Raw genomic sequence first — 24,594 nt, forward strand, 5'->3', positions numbered from 1 at the left:
GAAAGAAAGAGAAAATATTCCTGGCTTCGGACAACATTCTGTAAAGAAAATACTTCATGTTATGTCTTTTATTTATATTTTTCCTTTAACCACACTTAATCAAATTGATTCCCCTCACTTGAGGACTGTGAAGCCATCAGCACACTTGTCGAACTCACCTTTCCAACCTGGCCTCCTGTGGGGGTGAGACGGATGATGTGGGGGTGGTGGGCACACTGGATCCAGATGAGGGTCTTGAGGAGTGATGAGAGTTGTTGCCAAAATTGCTGTATCTAAGAAGTGCAGACGTTTAAGGTGGTGGAAAAAGGATAGAGAAATAAGTACAAGTCAGTAAATAAGACTCAGCAAACCATTTTAATTTTTGCAAGATAAACAGGTCTGGAAATGCTACCACTGTTAGTGATAATTCCACCTAAAGAGGTTTGTTCCCTGTTTTGTTCTGATAATTTCTCATAAGAGGAGTTTCCCAAAGTCCAAAACCGTTAGGCAGCAAGATTTATGACAAAGGTTTTAAATAAAACCCTAACAGTTCCTGTCTTTTCAAATGTATATTAAAATTATTTGCTAACATAAATTAAAAATCCAAATCATTTTCACTTGAACCATGAAGATTTTTCTTGCCTCAGATGGTGGCACAATTAGTGTTAATTCCATCACAGGTCTGTAGGAAATACCATATGGTTGGCTAAAGAAACATCTTATTTAAAATTCCACTTTAGTATTTCCATATCAATTTAATTCATTAAATGTAATCCCAGCGCATGTTCAGTGATTGAGGAGAAACTGTCCCCAGGCCTTCTGGACTGGCCTGCTCCTTAGAGGTGCATGTATTCATGTTTTCATCCAACATTTCCCCTGAACCAAAATTATAGCCATGAGGTTTACATGAGATTTGATTATTTTCCAGACATGTCTGACAAGTTAAATTTCAAGATTTGTAAAATTTTAGATTTCTGTTTTTCAGAATAGATGTCCTTTAGCAGACCGTATTTAGCTATCACTACTCAGAGCACTCCCAGAAAACAAATCATCATTTGACACCCTTGCATGGGCTCAGACACTCAGGATTACTTACAAATAATGAGGCTCAGGGAGCTCTGCCTCACAAACCTACCCAGCCACAGAGCAGGACCCACCCCTTCCACTAAACTGGTTAGGGACACTGTATTAGAATGTGTGGGACCCCAATAATCACTATGATATAAGTACACAAAGAGCTTCTTGCACATGGAGAATCCAGTCCAAACGCCCATCAACAGAGGTCAGAATCCCTTCTGGAAAGCAAACGGACTTCAAAATCAGTGTATCCTTTGACAGAGTAAGTCAACTTTTAGGAAGATAACATAAGGAAATAATCTTATAGTTATTTATATACTGAAAACGTCATACAGGAAGATACTTATTGGAGCATTATTCATCTTTTTTTTCTTTTTCTTTCAAGGAAGATCCTGCAAATAGTGGAGCATTATTTAGATCATGGTAGAAAACTAAAAACTACTCAACCAGGTTACAATGTGGAAATGGCTAAGAAAGTATGATATAGTATTTGTCAATGGACTATTACACAACCATTAAAAATGATTACCAATTTTGTAAGTGACAACATGAAAAATGATAATATAGGCTAAATGAAAACATGAGGATATAATATACACAGTTTGATCACAAATGTGCAAAAATATTCTCAAAAGTGAAAAACTATTTTTAAACAATAATATAGAGAGGAAATTTCAGTTTTCAATAAGAAATTTCATTATTATAATGGAAAATAAAATACTGATATGACCCACATCTATTCTGTGCTGCTAATTCTGGTCAGTTTGGCTGTTGCTGTCCTTATTTGTTTATTTAGTGTCACACGGCTGGCATGTTCTGAGTGCCAGACAGAGAGAGGCTCAGAGTATAACACTTTAACCCATCATCTTCTATGAACACATCATCTTTGTGGGACTTGGTTTCTGAGTACTCGTTCTCTTTAAAAACCCAACACTCTACATTTCAAACAGGCTAATTGCTTCTCCAAGTGAGAGTTGGTTTAATTTTTCAAGAGTGCTCCCAAACCACAGGCCACATAGGAAGCACAAAAGCAAAGGATGAAAGGAACATACAAAGGCAGAAATAGAGAAGGGAGAGAAAGCCAATGAGCCAACAGGGAAAGAAACCAGGCTGTAAGCACGGCAATGAGGGAGAGGAAGGAGGCTGCCCTCCATGACACCAAGCGCTCTCCGAGACGAGACCCCGATGCAGCCTGTTCCGCACGGGCTCCACGCCTGTGTCAGCAGCTGCCTGGACACTCAGCTTATCATCCTACTTCAGCAGCTAAAACAATTCCCTTCCCACCACAAGTGGACATCCTGCAGAATGTTTTAACAGGATCACTTTGCTAAAATTGTGTTTAAATGATGCTATGGAAATAAGCAGAATGTGTTTTTCCCTCCTTTGGTTTTCCTAATGACTAAGCAATTAATTCAAATGCCTCATAGTCCAGTTTTGCTTCTCAACTTCAGCCAAACTAACTAGATCATACAACTCACTGTTCAGCATTTGTGTGTGTGTGTGTGTGTGTGTGTGTGTGTGTGTGTGTGTGTGTGTGTGGAGGGTGAGCGTTCTTTTTAATGACTAACTGGCTGGTCTTTATTATAATCCATTCAATTGCAGTCAACCACTGAGTAGTCCATCTGTGGTCACACAGACCCATGAAAACCACAGCAAGTGAACATCACAAAAATCAATAGGAACAAACAATATTTATACAGTATCCAAGTTCCTGTTGGACAAGTGATTTTAAAAGTTTACAAACTTTGCTCAGTTAAATCAAAGTCAACCTTCATTCACAAGCAAGTAGCTTTTCTTTTTTTTTTCCCCACCCCCCCCAATTTGCGTGTATCTTCAACTGGACAGCTTATATATTTCCATTGCTCCCACCCTCAGAACTATAAGTAGTGGTGAAGCTTGCAGACCAAATGGGAAGGATCTGGGGCCCAGGAAAGCCCCAACTAGGGCCAAGACCATCACCAGAAAGACCAGGATCACCACCATGGGCTAACACGCTCTCTGGGAAAGATGAGATCGCCAACATATTTTTGTTCCAGTCAAATGTTCAGCTCCTAACTTGCACATAGATATTGTTCTTGGAAGGTGTAAGAGTCATGTTGGATTCATTCCACAAAAACTGTGTGAAAGATAACAACAATCCCGGAACTATAGACCTGGAAGAGACCTGCAGAGAACTTGTAGCTTCAAGGAATTCAAATTTGGTTCACTGGGATAATACAATTGGGGTACAAAAAAAAAAAAAAAAAACCAGAAAAAGAAGAAGAAGAAAAAAAGAAGTTCAGTTCACAACTCCTGGAGGCATACAAAGCCATTCTGGAAATAAGAGGAAATTAATTTTCAGATCCTGAAGTTCCATATCTGTTCTTTTTAAAAATGGATCTTCCCATGCTGCTCCTAGGGTCTCCCAGTGCTCTCCAGCTTCTCCTTCCAAAATCACCTTCCATTTTTAGAAAGAAAAGAAACCCTTGAGCAGGTGAAATCAGTGTGGGGCACTGGCTTGTGCTATAAAATCTCCATGGTACAAGCAAAGGAAAACATCACTCCTGAGGGAATTCCTTAAGAAGTATGCTGGAGGGAGAAGATGGAGCTTTATTTATCCAGGGAAAAACTAGAAGCAAGGTCTCGTGCCTCATCTCTGTCTACCTGCCCACCTGAGAATCGGCCCCAGAAATTAGACTGTTGTCAAGGATGCATATGAGCTCACTTACTTGAACTGAAACATGAAATCAGTCTTCTTCTGACAGAAGTTAAGTCTTACTTGACTAAGGACTGGCTTTGCCAAGTAGGTATACATAGGTATTTTCCAGAATTAAATCGGTTAAACCTGAAGCCCCAAGGTTTTGAAAAAAATATAAAGCATATATACAATAGACAAATTACATCAACGATTTAAATGTATAATAAAAATAAAACTGTAGACAGGCTTCTTAAAACTTGGAGGGAAACTTCAAAATTCTTTCAGGTTATATGTAAGTAAACATTGTTAATGATCATAGTTTAGCCCTCCTATTAGATGAAAGGTCTGATACCCATAAAGACTGGTTATTTTCATGGTATGAAGGAGCTCCCTTCAAGGTTCAGGTCCTATAAGCCTTCATTTAAAACATGGTGCAGCTTCATGTTGACTAGGGCACCCAGGCTGGGGTCCCCCAAACACTGGCTCTGGCAAAAGCATCTTGCTGTCAAGGACTTGCCTTGGCAGGGTGTGGCGAGTGCAGTAAGGAGAGAAAGTGACCGACTGCCCAAATGACAGACAGCAGCACCACGTATGGATCAGAAAACGACTCTGGAACAGGCTCCCTGGGGTTGAAACCTCCCTCCAACATACTAGCTGAGTGACTCTGTTCAAGGTACTTAGCCTTTCTGTGCCTCAGTTTCTTCACTGTAATAAGGGCTTGTAATAGAACCTACCTCTCAAGGGTAAAGTAATACTTTAAAGTACTAATTTCATGGAAAATACAGGACACGGCTCAAAAAAATGCTCAATAAATGTCAGCTATTATTAAAATTAAGATGAAATGGTCATTAGAATGATCAACTATTGATTTTTGGACAACTGATTGTTCAAAATATGCCAACTCTATTTCTAGTTCCCCACTCCAGCAGAGAGTTCATAATGCAGGCAAGAGTGAAAGATATTCATACAGGCAGACACCTGTTAAACATTCTCGGGCGAGTTCTGATTTGCACACCTCCCTCTGCCCCCATCTCCATTTTTTATAAGATTTAAGTGTTCACAGTAAAATGATGTCATTATATTAATACCTATGAAGTGGTTCAAACTGTAATTGTGTGTCACGTTATGGGAAGATATTAGCATTCTTTGAAAAGAAAAATGCATACATTAGAATATAAAACAAAGCTATAGAAAAGGGAAAGAAAATAGACACCCACCTATTAGAAGAGAAAGATCGGAAGTGGTAAGGCTCAGAGGCAGAATATGTGCTCAAAGAGACAGAATCAGAGGAACTGTCAAAGGAAGAAAAGCCTGCTCACAATGTGGCACAGAAAGACAGCAAAGGACTTTGATACATTCTTCAGGGTCAAAAAGACTTCATGCCACATGGCTTGGTACAAGATGTACAAATTTGGACACATTATACATATGTAAAACCTTACATTTAAAAACCCATTATTAATAATCATATTTTAACAAATAATCCCCTTAATTCAAACAGATGACAATTTTCTCTGTATCTTCCATAAACACTGGTCATTATTTAGTCAGGGGTCAGCAACTTAATGCCACAGCTGCTCCCTCCTTGGGCTGAAATCCACAAAAAACATGGCAGAAGCCAAGCCAACGGGTGCAGTTAACACACTGTGTTCTCCTCCCCGAGTTAATCTCAAACAAGCCTCCAGGTGAGCAAATCTACCTGCTTTCCTTCTGGGACTCTGCTTCCTTCTCCTTGGTGGACAGGGGGGAGTCCTCAAAGTCATAGGAGAAGAGGTGGAAAGGGCTGTGGGGCACGTAGGGCAGCTTGTCTATGGTCGGTGACACCTTCAGGGAGCCGGGTGTGGCGGAGGAGGGCCGAGCAGCTGAGGCAGGGGGTGACAGGAGGGCAGATGGGATGGCCTCAGGCCCAGAGGACCCACTGCGCCGGGTGGTCCCGCCTGCCGTGCCAGCCAGAAGCGGCTTTCCCTGCGAGCTGGCATTCGAGACAGCAGGGAGGGCAGAGCTCTTGGGAGCAGCATCCTTTCCAGTGGGGCTCTGCCCTGAGGCAGGGCTGACCTTGCTGTTGGGCCAGCAGGGAGGAGGAGGAAGAAGAAAAAAGATTTGGGAGAGAGGGAGCAAAGGTTAGGAAAAAGAGAAAGACAGACAAAAAGCCACTTCTGTACTGTTATCACTCCCTTCAGAGTCCAGCTGTGTTTCTCGAACTGCAGCATGAAAGCCTGTCACCAGAAGTTTTGGTTGCCCCAGCAATCCTGAAGTTTGTCAAACCGGCAGGTAAGACTTACAGAGGGCAAGGAGGTGGCTCTCAGGCCAAACCTGGCCTCCAGGCCTAAGAGACTTGGGAATTTACTGGAACCCCAAAGACTCTTCCCCACCCGGCCCTTCCCATGTGTCTCCCTGCTGCTTGTGTTGGCATCTGAATTTCCACGATTGGCACTTCATCTCTGTCTTGCTCAAATAGCAGATCTGTCCTCCTGCTAAAAAGCCCAACCTTGAGGAAGAGGTATCTCACAAAGCCATACGCTTCAGTAACTGCTTCCAGAATCTTTCATGAAAGCAGGTATGGCTAAGAGAAAAGGAGAACAAATGCCAGTGAGGAATGCAAAGAGCTAAAAAGAGGTGCCAGGACAATAAAGCCAAATTTTGCCCGTTTCATACTTTTCTCCAGGACCTCCCACTGCATCTGTGACATTCAGACTCCTTCAGACAGGCCTGATTCTGCCACAGTTCCAGGTATAAAATCCTGACCTCAGCCCCTCCACACACAGTAACGATGGGAGGTGATGCGTTCATTGATTGTGGTCATCATTACACAATGTATACATATATCAAATCATCACTTTGTAAACCTTAAATATATACAACCTTTTTTTTTTTTGAGACAGAGTTTTGCTCTTGTTGCCCTGGGCTAGAGTGCAATGGCATGATCTTGGCTCACTGCAACCTTTGCCTCCCAGGTTCAAGCGACCCTCCTGCCTCAGCCTCCCAAGTAGCTGGGATTATAGGCGTGTGCTATCACATCTGGCTAATTTTGTATTTTTAGTAGAGATGAGGTTTCACCATGTTGGTTAAGCTGGACTCGAACTCCTGACCTCAAGTGATCCACCTGCCTTGGCCTCCCAAAGCGCTGGGATTACAGGCGTGAGCCACCAAGCCTGGCATTATATACAATTTTTAATTTGTCAGTTAAATATCATAAAACTGAAAAAAAAAGAGCTTTCCATCTTCAGGGGGCTGGATTTAGACACTTGGATATTTTAACAGATACATTTATAACCTGGGAATCTATGTTAAACTTTGCATTTTTCCAGTCCTCTCCCAGAGAAGTTGGCTCCCAGCCATGTTCGTGTGAACATGGAATGTGAGCCGTCTTCTTTCTCACCTCACTTTCCCACCTCAAATTCAGAGCTCTACCTGTATGCAAGAGCAGGAACACACCAGTTTCCCTGGATTGATGGGAAGATGGCTATGCTGTAGTGAGCCGAGGGCAGTGCCTCCGGCGGGGAGCACACATTAAGCAGAAGCCAGCAGAAGCAGGGCAGCAGAGACACCAACCCAATATAAGGAAGGGGAAGTCCTTTACGGTCTCAGAAGTTTACGCCAGAGAACAAATAACATCCAGATGAAGGTTAATGAATACCTAGGTACTATCAAGATCAAGCTCTGCTATTTAACATGCACATGTTTATTTCCTAAAACTGAAAGCCCAATCGTCTCTGGTAAAGGATGCCCTCCGGCATCACTTTGTGGAGTCAGAGACTCTTCCGGGCATAAGATAAACAATCATCTGCCTGTATAAATAACAATCCTAGGCAGAGACAGCACACCATTAATGGGGATGCCTTTGAAGGCCACCTTTTCCAGCCAGATTCTTCCATCTGGTCTGAAGGGGCAGAAGCCTGTGCATACCTGAGGGTTTAAGGGTTAGTGCGGGTGGGACAGAACATGCACCTTTCAGCAGATAGGGAGGCATATCCCTGTTTCAGTGATAGTCTACAGAATTTCCTACAGCTCTTTTTCAACTGAAGGTGGGATGGCAACCAACATCCTCCCTTCCCAGAGCACCTCTAAGTAATCAGTCACTAGCTCTAAGCACAGCAGGGGCTCTGTTTCATGCTGATCTTTCCTGAAATGTGTGGCTAATTCTCTATCATCAGCTCATTCCTTTCCTCTCCACGTCCTGCTGGCTTCTTCTCAGTCATTTCCAAATAGGGGCATCAGTTTGTCATCAGTTTGTCAGTTCAGAGAAGATTCTATGACCCCTGGGCATGGCAGGAGTCTGAGTGTCAAATAAGCCCATCTGAGAACTTGCGTGCTGCGCACTGCTAGCCTGGCAGATGAGACATCCGTAGCAAAGACTCCATTAAATCTAAAGTTGGCAAAGATTTTACTTGGATTCATCCAAGATCCTTTTGATTTTGCTTATTTGTTGGAAAAAAAAATACAGTAAAAATGTTCATTTGCAGTGGCAATCAATTAAGTGAAGAAAACCACTCAATTTTAGAATTATGTCTGAATACTGGAAAAAGAAACTACCTGTGAGCAGTTTTTATTGTTTTATACAGACATCATTTGGCGAAAATAGCTACAGAATCTAAAAAAATCTGCAAGGTGCCCATGGCTGTCAGCATTGCCTGAGGATAGAAAGAAAGCACCGTGCGGAGGAGGTGAGTAGAGGACAGCAAACTCCCCAAAGGGCTACAGAGTTATATGTTAGTTGTCCTGGGTGCGAAAATAAATACTGGGAAATTTTGCTATGATGCCTGGGGTGAAAGCGTTCCTGCTTGTTCCAATAAAAAATAAACCTGAATCATTAATATAGTAGTTATCCACACATTTTAGCTAATAGTGTAACTGGTAAAATCGAGAAGAAGGGAACACGTGGAATTCTTCTTACTACAATGCTGAAAGGGTGAGAATCTTCCTAGGGGAGATGAGCCTTTTTAGTCACCATCAATCTGGTTGAGCTAAAGCATTCAATGAGGGAGGGAATGGTGAGGAGAAAACCAGTGATTTTTCCATAAAGTGTGGTTAGGAAGGCAGGATTTCAATAAAAAGTGCAGTTCTCTAATGAAAACATGCTCAGGTATTTCTACAAAACCAGTGGTTCTGTGGCTCTGTGAACAGGGTAAGTAAGAGTTTGGAAGTGGGAGTCAATGAGGAAGGGAGGTGGCCACTAGAAGGTGGTGAACTATCATTAGGAAGGAGTCTCCCACTTTTAGTGTGAGCTTGGGAGGCTCCAGTCCTAGGTACCTGTCCTTGCCCTGACAGGAAGCATCATCCTCTCTCTCTTCTTCGGAATTGGGCTCCGTGATTGGCTGCTCCTCTTCCTCCTCCTCCTCCTCCCTGAGACAAAGCCAGGAAAAGAGAAATGCACAGAGACAAGATGGAAAAGTGAGATGAGCATTACAAACAGGAAGATGAGGCAAAAAACAGACAAAAAACAATGAAATAATAATAATAATAATAATAAAACAGCTAGCTGAAATGAAGAAAAGCACACTCAGTCTGTTAGGAGGCAAGAGACAGTTCTGAGATGTGGGACTTTAAATGCAGAGTGGAGATGTAAGAAAGCAGAAGAGGCCAAATATCTTTGTCAAGCTGGCTAGATGCCACTACCGTGCACCCCCTACAGGCAATTCAGAGAAGCTTCTGGCCGTGGGCAGACCTCCTCTGTGGTTTTTCTCCTCCACACAGAATCATCCAGTAAAGGTTTTTGGTGATCACCAGCTGCTGCAGCAACCAGAGTCCTCACATCTTTACTGCATCCCTCTTGATTAGAAATCACCAGGGGTCAGGTCAATTTGGCACGGACTAACCTCCATGGTGGACCTATGGTTTCAGCATGCCACCCCTCATTCTCCACGAATGGCCATCCCAGATTCTCAATGAGTGTGTTTCAGGGGTGCAGTTCCACTCCCACTTCAAGGGTAGCACAGTCTAAGTGGGGCCAATTCATGTCACACCTGGGGTTTCTCCTGGTACCATCAGGGATGACTCACTATAAGGACACCCTGAGTCCAAGAAAAACATAGTTGAAACTGGGAGAAAAGGAGAGGAAAGCAGTCCCCCTGACCATTTTAATGCCTGTATCCAGCAATTCTGGAGCTCCACCCTAGCCTTTCACCAATGGAAGATAATAAATTCTCGTTGCGTAGGGTAGGTTCAATTGGGTTTTGTCCTTGCAGCTAAATACAGACTAAAAACTTTAATAACTGGGACATTCTCTTTCTCTGGCCTCTAAGTCCTGTCAACATCTGACTTATGTGGCCATGGTCCACATGGAACACCTGTTCAATGCACTGCTGGGCTTCTCAATCCCTTGCCTTGCTGAACTCCAGTGACTTCCACCTTTAGCCTCTCCCACTCCAGACCTCACTGTCATACAGAACTAGTCCAATTTGGAAATCTTACATCCAATCTTCCCACCCCTGACCACAAGCTCCCATTCACCCAAATCTCTCATTCCTTTCCTCCCACCCAAATTCTTCAACTTCCTAATGCATGTGCAGCTTCTACTTTCTCAATGTCCCCAACACCTTCTTGCTTTCAGTCCTTATGGATCCACCATGTCTCAATCCAGGCATCATCTACCAGGATCTTTAACTCCGTCATCCCACTGTCCTTCAGCTGTGTTTTTTCCTTTTTACCAACATATAAAATACATAAAGAAAAGTACACAAACCACTGAATTTTCACAAAACAAACACCTATCTAACCAGCACCCCCTTAATGCTCCTTTCCAATTGCTTCCCTCTCCCACCCCACATCAAACAGTATAAGTTAGCTTTGCCTCATTTTATTCTCCATCTAAAAGGAATCACAATCTGCCTAGCTTTTGCTCAACATTACACCTGTTACATATACTTACATATACATATACGAAATAGTTACATATACTTGAAGGTCATTCCTTCTTATTGCTGTATTTCAGTAGTTTACCCATTCTATTTCCGATGACACTTGGGTACCCTTCAATTTGGGGCTATTTTGAATAGTGTTGTCATAAACAGTGTAGTACATGTCTTCTGGTGAACATATGTATATATTACTGTGTACTATATCTTGGGATGAAATTTTTGGGTCATAAGATATGCGTGAGTTCATCTTTATTAAAAGCTGCCATTTAAAAAAATGATGGGACTAATTACCATCCCCATTAAGTAGTAGATGAGCATTCTGGTTATTTTACATTCTTGCCAAGATGTGATAATTTTGTCTATTTTAGCCATCGATCTGTATGTAGTGATGTCTCACTGTGCTTTTAGTTTGCTTTCTCTGATGACTAATGAAGTTGGGCACACTGTAACTCTTTTAATCTCCATTTGCATATGCTCTTCTTTGAAGTGTCCAAGTAATTTTTTGCCCGTTAAAAAAAATGAATTGTCTTTTTTCTTTATTTGAAGAAGTGTTTTTTTGGAGACCAAGTTTTGCTCTTGTTGTCTAGGCTGGAGTGCAGTGGCACGATCTTGGCTCACTGCAACCTCTGCCTCCTGGGTTCAAGCGATTCTCCTGTCTCAGCCTCCTAAGTAGCTAGGATTACAGGCACCCACCATCATGCCCAGCTAATTTTTTTTTTTTTTTTTTTTTTTTTTTTAGTAGAAACGGGGTTTCATCATGTTGGCCAGGCTGATCGCAAAATCCCGACCTCAGGTGATCCAACCACCTTGGCCTCCCCAAGTGCTGGGATTACAGGCATGAGCCACCACACCCGGCTTAGGAAGTGTTAATATCATTTGCCCTTTGTCATTTATATGTGCTGTAAACATCTTTCCCTTCTCTGTGTATTGTCTTTCATTCACTTCATCTTTTAATAAACAGAAGTTCTTAATAAGGTCCTGTTTATCTTTGTTTGATGGCTAGTGCCTTTGTGTGTTGTTTTAATTTTTTTGTTGCTGTTGTTTATACCAGGTCTTAAAGATAGCCTCTATGTGTCCTTCTAAAAGCTTTATTTCACTGACTTTCACATTTACATTTGTAGAGTCCATCTCTAACTGATTGTTGTTATCATGTAAGAGAGGGGTCAGATACATTTTTTTCCCTAGGTCGATATGCAATTAGCCCAGAACCATTTAGTAAAGGGCCTTCTCTCTGCTTCAGTATCTTGTTCACAAATCAGGTAAATATATATTAAAATATATATTTGTAGATTTCTGGACTTTTTCCTACAAGTCAACTTGTCTTTTGCTGTACTATTGATAGGGATTATGTTGAATATATATACAAATTTGAAGAACTGACATCTTTGCTATGTTTTTTAATCTATGGTTGTGATATAGCCTTTATTTAGATTTAATCTTACTGCTATCTTAATTTTTCTTAGTAGTGTTTACATTTTTACGGAGGTCTTAGGTATCTTTAAATTTATTTTTAGGTATAAATTTGGATGATACTGTACATATTATCGAACTCTAAATTTTATTTTCTATTTGTTGATGTTATATAGAAATAAAATTAACTTTTTGTAAATTTTGCTTGTATCCAGCAATTTTTCTAAATTAATTATACTGTTTCTAGAGTTTCTTTTAGATTTCCTCTGTAGACAATCACTTCATCACTAAATAATGATGGCTTTCCTTACTTCGTTCCAATTTGTCTGTACTTCCTTTTCCTTGCCCTAGCCCACTTGCTAGGATCTCCAACATTATGATGAAATGGAGACAGTGATGCTTCCTTTTCTTGTTCCAAATCTCAGGGAAAAGTATAAGATTTGTCATAGATTTTTTTGGTAGATAGTCTTCATTAGAAAATTTTCTTCTAATCCTAGTTTGCTAAAAATCTTTGTTATAAACAAGTATTAAAGTTCTGCCAAACGTCTTTCCTTCATTTTTTAAAGATAATCATATGATTTTTCCTTTTTTCCGTTAAAGAGTTAAAAAGATTGTTTTTTCAAAAAAATGTTAAACCAACCTTGCATACCATAAATAAAAATAAAGATAATACATTTTGTTGGCCGGGCGCAGTGGCTCAAGCCTGTAATCTCAGCACTTTGGGAGGCCGAGACGGGCGGATCACGAGGTCAGGAGATCGAGACCATCCTGGCTAACATGGTGAAACCCCGTCTCTACTAAAAAATACAAAAAACTAGCCGGGCGAGGTGGCGGGTGCCTGTAGTCCCAGCTACTCGGGAGGCTGAGGCTGGAGAATGGCGTAAACCCAGGAGGCGGAGCTTGCAGTGAGCTAAGATCCGGCCACTGTACTCCAACCTGGGCGACAGAGCAAGACTCTGTCTCAAAAAAAAAAAAAAAAAAAAAAAAATACATTTTGTTGTAATGTATTATCTTTTTATATACAGCTAGATTCTATTTCTTAATAATTTAAGATTTTTTTTTTTTTTTACCACCTATTTTGGAAAGAGATTGATCTGTGATTCCCCTTTCCATAATGTGCTTGTCAGATTTTGAAATCAAGGTTATGCAGGCCTTACAAAGAGGTAGGTAGAGGGATTGAGAGTTATGTAACTAAGAAGGGAGAGATGGATCTGGACTCGGGGTGACTCTAACAGAAACAAAGAGAGTAGTGAGATAGCATCCCTTCTGTCACAGCAGAAGCCACAAACAAGCACATCTAAGCCATCCTTCTTTTTTTTTTTTGAGACCGAGTCTCACTCTGTTACCCAGGCTAAGATGCAGTGGTGCGATCTTGCCATCTCGGCTCACTGCAGCCTCTGCCTCCTGAGTTCAAGTGATGCTCGTGCCTCATGAGTAAATGGGACTACAGGCATATGCCACCGTGGCTGGATAATTTTTGTATTTTTAGTAGAGATGAGTTTTTACCATGTTTGCCAGGCTGGTCTCAAACTCCTCACCTCAAGTGATCCACCCACTTCAGCCTCCCAAAGCCCTGGGATTACAGGCATGAGCCACTATGCCTGGACTAGCTATCCTTCTGTGCTTGGCATAGTACACCCTCATACACCACCCCCCACCAGCCTCAGTCTTCTTTTCCTCCATCTGCTCCCACAGCCACCAAACTATACCTACAACCTCCATCATGAGGCCACCTTCCCTCAGCTTGATCAGGAGTTTGCAGGTGTTATTACTTCTGGTCCACACAGAACACCCTCCGCCTTGCCAACCCATGGGCCTCTCCTCTTTAAAACAAAACACTGAGCCCCTCCCTCCAAAATTCCTTGATTCCATTTACTCTCCCAGGTAGAGATGGAGACGTTCTGGAGCCAGATTGCCTGGGTCTGGTCTTCAGTTTCAGCACTTTTGAGCCCTGTGACCTTGGACCCCACTTTACTCATCCCTACATGGGGGAGCAACAGTACCTATCTCCTAGGAGGAATGCATTAATATGTAAAAGCACTTTGTCTTTTTGATCCATCTCTTTTTCCAACGGCTGTCTCACAGATATTTAAAGACAGCTATCTGAACCTACATCCCAAGCTGTCTTCTCTTTGGGTTCAACATCCTCAGATCCCACAAGAAATTTTCATATGATGTGTGTGTTGTAGCTTTGCTATCACAAGTGGCAGGGCAGAACCAAGGGTGAACAGCACAATGACCCACTTGGAGGGCCCACATCCAGGATGCCCTGTGACCAGAGCACTGGCCTTGCCTATAATGCAAAGGGATGGAGAAGGAAATACTCTCTCTTGGGGCACAGGACTTTCAAGGCTTGATTTTATTTAGTTCCAGTCTATGATAAAATCAGTCAAATGAAATGATTTTTATGCTAATAATATTTAAGACTGAATAATTAATTCTGACAACTTTGCTTTTTCTCAAGCTAGATTTTCTTACAAAGGATAACTTAATTGTGTTCATATTGTGCTAAGGAATTCTGGGTGTGTGGCCTTTGGCTTTCCAATACCTCCACAGGTCTTTTGCTTGTGATTGATAAGGAGTTACTCCGGGGCACAGGCCTGTTCCAAATCCATTAGGTATTTTCCTTTTCACCGCAAACAGTCCCAGATTTGAGGTCACCTTTTCAAGTTGGAAAAGCAACCCAGAGGCCTGTAGCCTGACCAGTTCTTCGGGGCCTAGTTTCCAATAAAGCCAATTTAATGTCTTGGATTTGAGTCTCAGGCTAATGGTTCATGTTTCTCAGGCTTCGAAACACCAAAAGGAAAATGAATGTTGCTGAGCTCTTTCAGAAACACAATACAAACATTCAAAATAATGTTAAAGTATGTTCTAAGACCAAAGCAATCAGAATGAGGAAAAGTTGAGCAATACACTGGGAGCAGACATTTGCAATATATCTAATAGACAAACTCAAATCAAGAATATATGAAAATATATTTTAAACTTCAAAAGCACAACTATAAAATGAATGAAATACATGAACACAGCCAACAAACTTGTATGAAGAGGTATTTTATCCTGATTATCAATCAGGGCACTATAAATTAAGGCCACAATGAGATACCATTTTCTATCTACTTGGTAAAATTAGAAGTCTAATGATACCAAGAGATGAAAAGAATGCAAGTCAACTCACTCATATATTGTTGATACGAGGATATCTAGGTATAACGTGGCAAAATAATTAACACTATCTTGTAAAATTAAAAATATCATGACCTAAAAGTGGCATTGCTATAGCCTAGGGCAGTGATTCTGAACCAGGGTTATTCTGCCCCCACCCCCAGGGGACATTTGTCAATATCTGGAGACATTTTTAGTTGTCACAACAGGAGTGGAGGGCAGGGAGTACTATCGCCATCTAGTGGGCTGACACAAGTATGCTGTAAAACATCCCACAATGCACAGAATAGCCCCCACGACAAAGAATTATTCAGTTCAAAACGTCAACAGTGCTCAGGTTGAGAAACCTTCCCTAGGGATACTGAAGCACCAGTGTACTAGGATGAGAGTCCAAGAATGTTCTCGGCAGCACTATCTGTAATTGTCAAAAGCTGGGGAAATGACCCAAATGCCCACCAAAGGGCAAAAATATATAAAGATTGTGGTAAATTCCAGGCAGTGAAAATCCATATTGCCAGCTTCACATGACAATATGGACGACCACCAGAAACATAACGCTGAGTGACCAAAACAAGTCCAAGAAAGAACATACATTTACAACGAAGTGCAGAAAATGAGAATTATATAATGTGTCATATGTGTGTAATAATACTTAAAAAATACAACCATTGAAGTAGAGGGAAAAAAGTAAAAAAAAATACTGAAAAAAAAACCCACAATAAAACCCCATAAGACAGTGATAAACACATATTTAAGTGTTGGTTACTCAGGCCTAGGGATGGGAGAATGGGAAGCACAGAGATGGAACTTAGAAGTAACACCTTGCTTTTTAAGTTAAGTCATAGTCTCCTTGATGTTCTATTATATTCATAAATATTATATAAAATAAACCAGAAGATAGTCATGCACAGACCAGTGATGACAATGTGTCATGAACCAAGGATTATAATTAACCCAACTCTGTACAATTAGGATTTTTAAAATATGTAATGAAACAGTTTTTTTAAACTTTTATTTTAGGTTCAGGGACACATATGTATGAGTGTTATATAGGTAAACTACATCCCAAGGGTTATACAGATTTCTTCACCCAGGTACTATGCCTAGTATCCAATAGTTATTTTTTTCCTCTTCCTCTCGCTCCTCCCATCCTTTGCCCTCAGGTAGGTCCTAGTATCTGTTGTTCCCCTCTATGTGTCCATGTGTTCTCATCATTTAGCTCCCATTTATAAGTGAGAAGATGCAGTATTTGGTTTTCTGTTCCTGCATTAGTTTACTAAAGAGGCAGTGTAATTATGCGGCAAGGGCTTTATCTCCTTCTATTTAACTTTTTTTTTTTTTTTTTTTTTTTTTTTTTTGAGACTGAGTTTTGCTACGTTACTCAGGCCGGAGTGCAGTGGTGCGATCTTGGTTCACAGCAACCTCCACCCCCCTGCGCCCCCCGAGTTGAAGCAATTCTCCTGCCTCAGCCTCAGTAGCTGGGATAACAGGCATACACCACCACACTCGGGTAATTTTTGTAATTTTAGTAGAGACAGGGTTTCACCATGTTGGCCAGGCTGGTCTTGAACTCCTGACCTCAAGTGATCCACCTGCCTCAGCCTCCCAAAGTGCTGGGATTACAGACACAAGCCACTGCGCCTGGCTTAACAAACTTTATTGAGCACTTATGTGCAAAGATGCTGGGGTGCAGTAGCTAAACGAAGTCCCCACCCTCAGATTACAGACCAGTGAGGGAAGAGACACTAAACAACTCACTGTAGCAGAAAGTATTCAACCCATGGGGCTCAAGTTACTCGAAAAGATTCTACCATGCTGTTGAAGCAAAACTTGGCTGTTTAAAGTCAAAGAGGACCTGAGAAAGGGACAAGATGGAATTCTGCACATGACATTCCCTTGTGAAACATGTCAACTGACCTAGGATCAAGTCTAATTTGCCTCGCTAATCTCTAATCCCTTATCACCTCTCCAACTTCATCTTCCATTCTCCCTTTGTGAACCTTCCAACCCAGTCTTACACAGTCTACTGATATGTCAAGCTTCCACTGAACACCAAGGGCATTTCATTCTTGGAGTCCTTGCAAGAGCCATTCTTCCTGAGTAGAGTTACTTTTCCTGCTCTGTTTCTCCAGGAGACCCCGCCCAGAGCCCTGGCTCCGAGAGACATCCAATAAGTATTTGCTGCCTGCTGCAGTTCCATGGCCCTGAGGACCTGCACAGCATTCAGCACAGAGGCTCTTGCTATGGATGATCCAAGGGCAAGACTGACAATTACTTGCAGATGACCTCAGAGATCTCCCCATGTTGCAGAGATGAAGGATGGGGTCTAGAGAGGGCAAGATCAAACAAGTTGCCAGTAAGAACTCTGATCTCCTAACGTCCAGGCCAGACTCCTTTATGCCATGCCAGGCTACCCCATGAAACTAAAGCAGAATCTAAACTGTTTTCATCATTGCACGGTTCCTTCTAAGCAACAGTCTCCTGAACTGTGCCTGTCAATCCTTCTTTCACACAGCACAGAGAAAAATAACACCTTGTACTGGACAAGGCTATGTACGGCTCCCAGAAGATCAGCCCAGAGCCCAGTCACCCTAGACTTGCCTAGTTGTCCTGAAAGCCTGGAGGAGCAGTGTCTTATGACCCATTTGTGGCAACTAGTCAAAAAGCTGTCTTAAGGTTTAGATAAAATGCAGACATTTAAACTGTCCCATTTAGTTCCATAAAATGCATAGGGCATATAAGATATTCATAGAAATATTTTGCTACATTTTTGGTAAAGAACGTGGCCCTCTGGTCTTGGTCTGCAGCCTTCTGTGTTACTGAATCCTTAAATTGCAGTTTGATCTTGGCCTCACAGTGACTCACACTTTGCTAACTTTAAGGCTGTTTCTAGGTCACTAAGGGCCCAAGGTAACATTTGAAAACTTCTAATTAGCAATCGTACTCAGTTAAGACAAATACCTGGCCAGCTTGAATCAGTGATTTCACTTAAAAGTAGAGTTTTGTTAGCCATCAAGTTTTTAAAAAAGTTTCTGCAAAAGATTTTTACCAGCCAAGAGAATGAAAAGACATCTAACAGAGCCCAGCTGTTGCTCCGATGTTTCCATGGTGAGAACCCAAAGTTAGACAGGAAAGAATTTATTGTCCCTGTAGCATGCAAAGTTTAGGAGGAGTATAAAGTATAGCTAATGGATCCCAAACATACCCAAGAAGCTGGACTATGGGCTAGTACCTTAATACATAAGCCATTATTTTGCTATTTTGTTTTAGAATCAAATAAATATTAAAGGGTCAAGCATATTATTTCTGCTGAAACATGGAGTAGTTTAACATAATGGAATTCAAGTCTGCAGAATACAAACATCAACAGAAAAAAAAACTCAATTAGTAACTGGGGTTACAGATTCATTCAAGTGTAAAACAAATGAATCTAGTGATAACTACAGACTATGAGGCTTCTCAGCAGTTTCTGTGTATACCTTGATTTTGTGTTTTAAAAAAAAAACTTTATTCTAAACCACAGATATTCATTGCTTTAAATGTCCCTCAGAAGTTGACAGAGCAGAAGTTGACAGAGAAACTAGGATGAAGGTAGGCTGCATTTTTCTAAGAACTTTGGAAAGAGCAGGAACTAAGCATAGTCCCCTCCTGAGATTTCAGGAAGGCAGCCTTCAGAGGCAAAACAACAGCCCTGCTCAGGGTCTGGTTTGAATCTGTCCTGAGACCTTGGTGGATCCAGGTCTTATTTCACTCTTAAAATGAAGGGAAATACACTGGAATGGAAGACTCCAGTTCTGGCTGCTATGACTAAACAATCCAACTGTGTGGACATGAGACATGTTTTGTCACTTCCAGAAGTTGTACAATGACTAATCTCATGTGCGTTTTTCACATATGGAAAGAGACCACCCTCCTAAACCAGGACAAGCTCAAGGCTGTTGAGGGTGACCTTGGGAGGTCCAGCAATGGGGGCGACTGACACTCTCTCTAATGCATGCCTCAACGCTTCATGCCTCTCCAACCACTGGCAACCTCCAGCCTAGAGATTCGCATCCTTAAGGCATATTCTTTTAAAATGTGAATGGTCAGGCCCTCCTTTCAGAAACTGCATTCAACTGTTCTGCGGTAGAACCTGAACATGGGTTATTTTAGATGCCTGGCAGGGTTGAGACTACCCTGGCCTAAGTTATCAATGTTTCTCACAGTAGCTTGGCATGAATAGCCATGACCCATGTCCCTGCTGCCACCCTTCCTCGCCTCCTATCCTATCCCCACCAGGCCGGCAGGCAGGCAGACAGGCAGCTTTTCAGATGGGCACAACTGAGCCTCACATGCTAATAACTGGACTCTGTGCTGTGGTTTCCCAGGCCCTGCAGGACCTGGTCTGCTCACCGTGCAACCTCATCTCCACCCTGTGCCACCTGTCTCCAGCCATACACTACAGCCTCACCTCCCGAGATGCCTATTAGATACCCAGCTATACCAAGCCCTTTTCTCCCTTTGCCACTGTACATGGCACACCCTTGGCCTGGGGAGCTCTTCTCTGACTCTTCTCATCCTTTGGGACTCAACCTAAATGCATGAGGAGGTTTTCTGGATCAGCCCCGTCACACTTTTCTCTTTTCTAAAGAGTTTTTGTTATTTTGATGAATATTTACTTACAGGAATTCACACTCCCTTTGAGAAAGGAAGTATGCTTATACTACTACTGATAACAGTTAAGCCCCCTTTGACCAGAAATAACCACTGTTATACATTTGGTGGGTAAACTTCTAGATTTAAAAAAAAAACATATTATTCTACAATCTTTTTACACAGCAAACGATTTGACAACTATATTAGCACTTCTGGTATTGGTATTGTGCATTTCTTCTACCTGCTGGTGGCATCTACCACATAAATCATCCAAAAGTAGTAGATGTTTTACTGACCTAGCTAGTCCCCAGTTGTTCACCACGCTGTACCACAGGGACGCAGTAACGCCTCTTCCTGTCCACATCCTTGTGCACTTCTGGAAGGCCTCCTCAAGGATATATTCTTATACTCCTGTAACCCTCTGCCACATGGCCCTGTTGGCTCGCTTCAAAAGCCCTCTTCCAAAGCTACTCATATTTACTTGCTATAATATTTGCACTCTGTCTTATGAAACTGTACGTTTTGTAAGGTTCATGTTCACCACTGTATTCTCAGATCCAAGAACATGGGAGGCACAAGGAAATAGAAGTTGGGGTCTGGTGTGGTGGCTCACACCTGTAATCCTAGCACTTTGGGAGGCTGAGGCAAGAGGGTCACATGAGGTCAAGAGTTAAAGACCAGCCTGGACAACATGGTAAAATCCCATCTCTACTAAAAATACAAAAATTAGCTGGATGTGCTCACTTGAACCCAGGAGGCAGAGGTTGCAGTGAGCTGAGATTTTGCCACTGCACTCCAGCCTGGGTTACAGGGGAAGACTGTCTCAAAAAAAAAAAAAAAAAAAAACCCAAAACAAACAAAAACAAAAAAGAAATAGGAGTTAGATGAATACATGAATATGATTTTGTTCCTTTAGTCCCAGAAGACAGTATTCCTGTCTCAACAAAATCAGTAACTATAATATCAAAGGTCATAAGATGTCACTACTGACGAAGGAGTCTTTTCAGGTAAGGCTACTCTGAAATAACACACCTCATATTGGGGGCTTCTCTTCTGGAGAGCTGGTGGCCTGCTCGTTTACTTATAGATATGAGCTATCGTGGATGTGGACCCAAGTCCATAAATGCAAAGAAAAACAAAGGTACAGTTCAAGGTACTTCATAGTTGTTTTTTCCTGATTTCATGATCAAAATTATTTGACCCTCCATTTGGAAGGCAGTTTTGCAAAGCTTGTTACGGATGCAAAAATATACAGAAAAAGAAAAAATAGCTTCTGAAGCCTGGTAATTCAGTATGTATTTCATACCGGAAGGCCTGCACACATGCATGCAGTCGTGACATGCCTTACCCCACCATCCCTGCTCCATCCAAGGATCCCTGGGAGACAAATACCTGCACCCCACAAGCCCTGACCGGCCACTTCCTTATGAGGGCTCATCTCTAGTCAGTTTTTAATCTCATGTTTATAAAACCAGAACCACATGGCTGGGGGGAGGGGGGGAAAAAAAACCTCAGGAATGAAATTATTTCTCTGGGGCCATGTGGATACTGCAATTGAGTACTCGTGAAGTGTGATATAATAGTCTCTGGATCCCTCACTGAGCTATCATGTCTTCGGGAAGTATGCTCTCTCGGGACAATCAAAGGCATTTCGGCTACAGAGAATCATCCCAAATGTGCCCAGGTTTTCTTGAGTTCTGCAGGGCACTTCCATTTTTTCTTTGCTTTTTGTTTTGCTTTTTTGTTTCTTGAGACACTCACTCTGTCACCCAGGCTGGAGTGCAGTGGTGCAATCTTGGCTCACTGTGACCTCTGCCTCCCAGGATCAAGCAATCCTCCCACCTCAGCCTCCCAAGTATCTGGGACTACAGGTGCGCACCATCATGCCTGGCTAATTTTTGTTTCTGTTTTTGTTTTGTAGAGAGATGATGTTTTGCCATGTTGCCCATGCTGGTCTTGAACTCCTAGGCTCAAGTGGTTCACCTGCCTTGACCTCCCGAAGTGTTGAGATTACAGGCGTGACCCACCATGCCCGGCCTCTGCAGGGCACTTTCTGAGGGCCAGGAACTGGCTTCCCTATCCTTTGTCTTTCTCTGCCTCCCAAGGATCTCTCTGGGGAACGCAGGCTTTCCTTGGGATGGCTGTAGTCACTCACTTATTCTATTTACTTAACAACCTCTGTGCCAGGTGTACTTATGCTAAGCAGTTCATATGGTTCCCTCCTTCAGTACTCACAGGAACCTCTGAGGTAGGGACTATGAATATCCCCATCCACAGATGAGGAGCTGAGGCACAGGGAGGTTCAGAAATTTGCCAGGATCACAGCTAGTAAGCCAGAATTGAACCTAGGAAGTCCAGCTCCAGTGTTCATGCTTCTAACTACTCTACTGTGCTACCTCTGTCTATGATAAATGCTTTGTGGCTGGAAAAAAAATGCCTCTTCTCTTTAAGGACTGGAAGAAGTCATTAATCCTTCCATCTTTAGATTACTTCCTGAACACCATCAGCTCGTCTGATGATATTCATGTGCACAGGATGTCCACTAGTTCTCATCTCTTGTCCTGTCACTCTCCCTGCCCATCTCACCAAAGCCCCATTCCCACTAGGAAACTGATGAAACCATGATATAGGGGAACCACGAGACATATTTGGATCATGATTACAGCCTGTGTTAATTCCAATTAGTCTCTGAAACATAAAAATTACCTCATTTAGAAACAATAAATATTTTTTCAACATGAATGTGATGCTTCTGTCATCACCATCAGCCCACTAAGTACAAGCTGGGGACAAGCACGATCTTCTCCAGGTCTCTCTAACTGGGCCTTCTTCAATTTCCAAAGCCTATTCCCAGAAGACTCCCTTGCAAAATGATTCACACCAGCATCACCTCTGCCCAGATGGACTTTCTGGCTGTCAAATTTGGCCTCTTCAACCTACATGTTCAGGGTTTCATTTCCCTATTTGTTCAACCTTCATCAATGAAGAGTTACCACCAGGCTGCCTCCACAGGCTCTTATCAAGCAAAAATAATCTCATTTCTCTTTCCATGGCTGGATTTGATCAACCCAGCTTAGTACTCCTTAGATAGCCTCTGCTCCATCTCCAAAGGGATCCTGGGAGTTGCAGAGGGCTATGTAGAGAGAGATGCTTATTCTCTAGCTGGATGATGCACACCAATGCCTGTGTGGACTGCCAGCAAAAATCAAGCCTTAGAAAGTGCTGTGAACATTCAAAACACAGATGAGAAGGTGCATATTACAGGAGATGTGGGGTTTGGACAGGTCAAAGGGAAGCTTGGCACTAAAAGAAAATTCCCAAAGCAAGTAAAACATTCAACTAGAAACTTGAACATTTCTGTCTGAGGTATGTTCACCTCCATTCCCAAAGTAAACAGCTTGTTTCTTCCAGAGCCCTCATACCACCTAAGTTCACTCTAGCCTGAGAAACAGTCACACTTGATGATAACTGAGTCAAGGTTCATTGACTTGAAATATGGGTGATGGTCTGTTTCTTCATTTCATGAGATGAAAGTTCTGTACATTCTCTTGCAGGTTTTCCCTACCACTTCTCTGCTCACGCAGTTTATTTTTCCTGGGTTAGGGCCTCTAAACCAGAGCTTCAACCATCCTACAGGTACTGGAGTTCCAGAAGTGCCTATCCAACTGACTATGGGAATTTCCACCTGCCTGACCCATAGATACATCCCAGAGCTTACTGACTGGCCTGGGTTACTGATTGCCGGAGAATCACCTCAAGCCTCTTTGTCTTTGTCACCATGGAATCTAGTCACTGTCCTACAAACCACAGCCTCCTGCATTCTCATCATTTCCCTGTACTTTCCCTTCTCTCTGCCCCTGCTTCAGTCAGGCCCCCTCCACTCCTTCCTGACCAGCAAAAGCCCTGCACCAATCTCCTTGTGCAGCCTGCTCTCCCCCAGTGAGCTCCCCACACTGTGCCCAGAATGCTCCTGCAGAAACACTACACTGATTTTCACTTAATCATTTGAAATTCATCAGCAGCTCCACTTGGCCTTAAGGATAAAATTTTGCCAATTTCTTCAGAACCTAGAAAGATCCTCAGATTCAATTCAGGAAAGTTCAAACCCACAAGAAATTTGCAATCTGGTCACAGTGAATATTTGAGAAACCAATCCTTCCCCAGATATTGGGAGCATTGCAAAGTAACTTCTTCCTCATGCCCCAGTGCCTCTGCCTTTATTCAGTACAGTTTTTCCCATTTCCAAGCCCACACTCCCAGCCTTCCCAGACCTCTTCTCTCCAGGCCACCCTTTGCTATTGAACACTCGGCATGAATCTCTTGGACGCTGCTGAATCACTGGCTGTATTCCAATCATACTTTTGTCAGGAGGTCACCACCCTTGTCAGTGAATCCCATTTATAACAAGTCACTTACCATCAGATAAATCTTCCCAAGTAGCTACTTGCCACTCATGGTACCAGTGGTTGCTAATCTGGTTGTTGTGAAATCCTCTAGCATGTTTATGCGGGTGCACAAAATATTTTCTCCAATTCATGTCCATATTCATTTAACAATTATCTTCTTTAACAGAGTAATATCCGTGAATGCTCCAGGGCATGGAATGATGATAATAACAGCACTGGGCAAAGCACATATTTGTGTTAACCCTCCCACCACCGTATTAAGGAGTACAGGCACCATCATCCTGAGTTTACACACAACCACGCCTATGCCCTCCCCCACCTCACCTGCTGCTCCTTCACTGCACACGGCCAGCCTTCCTCCAGGAGCCAGGGCTGAGCAGGTCACCTG

The 24,594-nt window shown here is 42.3% G+C and overlaps 1 protein-coding gene across 8 annotated transcripts in view; it reads right to left on the reverse strand.

Moving 5' to 3' along the window:
• LOC105499060 (formin homology 2 domain containing 3) overlaps positions 1 to 24,594 on the reverse strand; it is a 497,377-nt gene that overhangs the window by 131,575 nt on the left and 341,208 nt on the right. For 4 of the 8 annotated variants that reach the window (XM_011771492.3, XM_011771490.3, XM_011771474.3 and 1 more), the window contains 4 exons: positions 8,984 to 9,076; positions 5,433 to 5,792; positions 4,951 to 5,025; positions 159 to 272 (listed from right to left, as the gene is read on the reverse strand). In XM_011771492.3, coding sequence (XP_011769794.2) covers positions 159 to 272; positions 4,951 to 5,025; positions 5,433 to 5,792; positions 8,984 to 9,076 — 642 coding nt within the window. The remainder of the gene's footprint in view (positions 1 to 158; positions 273 to 4,950; positions 5,026 to 5,432; positions 5,793 to 8,983; positions 9,077 to 24,594) is intronic. The other 4 variants (XM_011771498.3, XM_011771497.3, XM_011771493.3 and 1 more) reach the window with 2 other exon arrangements.

The sequence above is a fragment of the Macaca nemestrina genome, chromosome 19, assembly GCF_043159975.1.
Source record: "Macaca nemestrina isolate mMacNem1 chromosome 19, mMacNem.hap1, whole genome shotgun sequence".
NCBI lineage: Eukaryota > Metazoa > Chordata > Mammalia > Primates > Cercopithecidae > Macaca > Macaca nemestrina.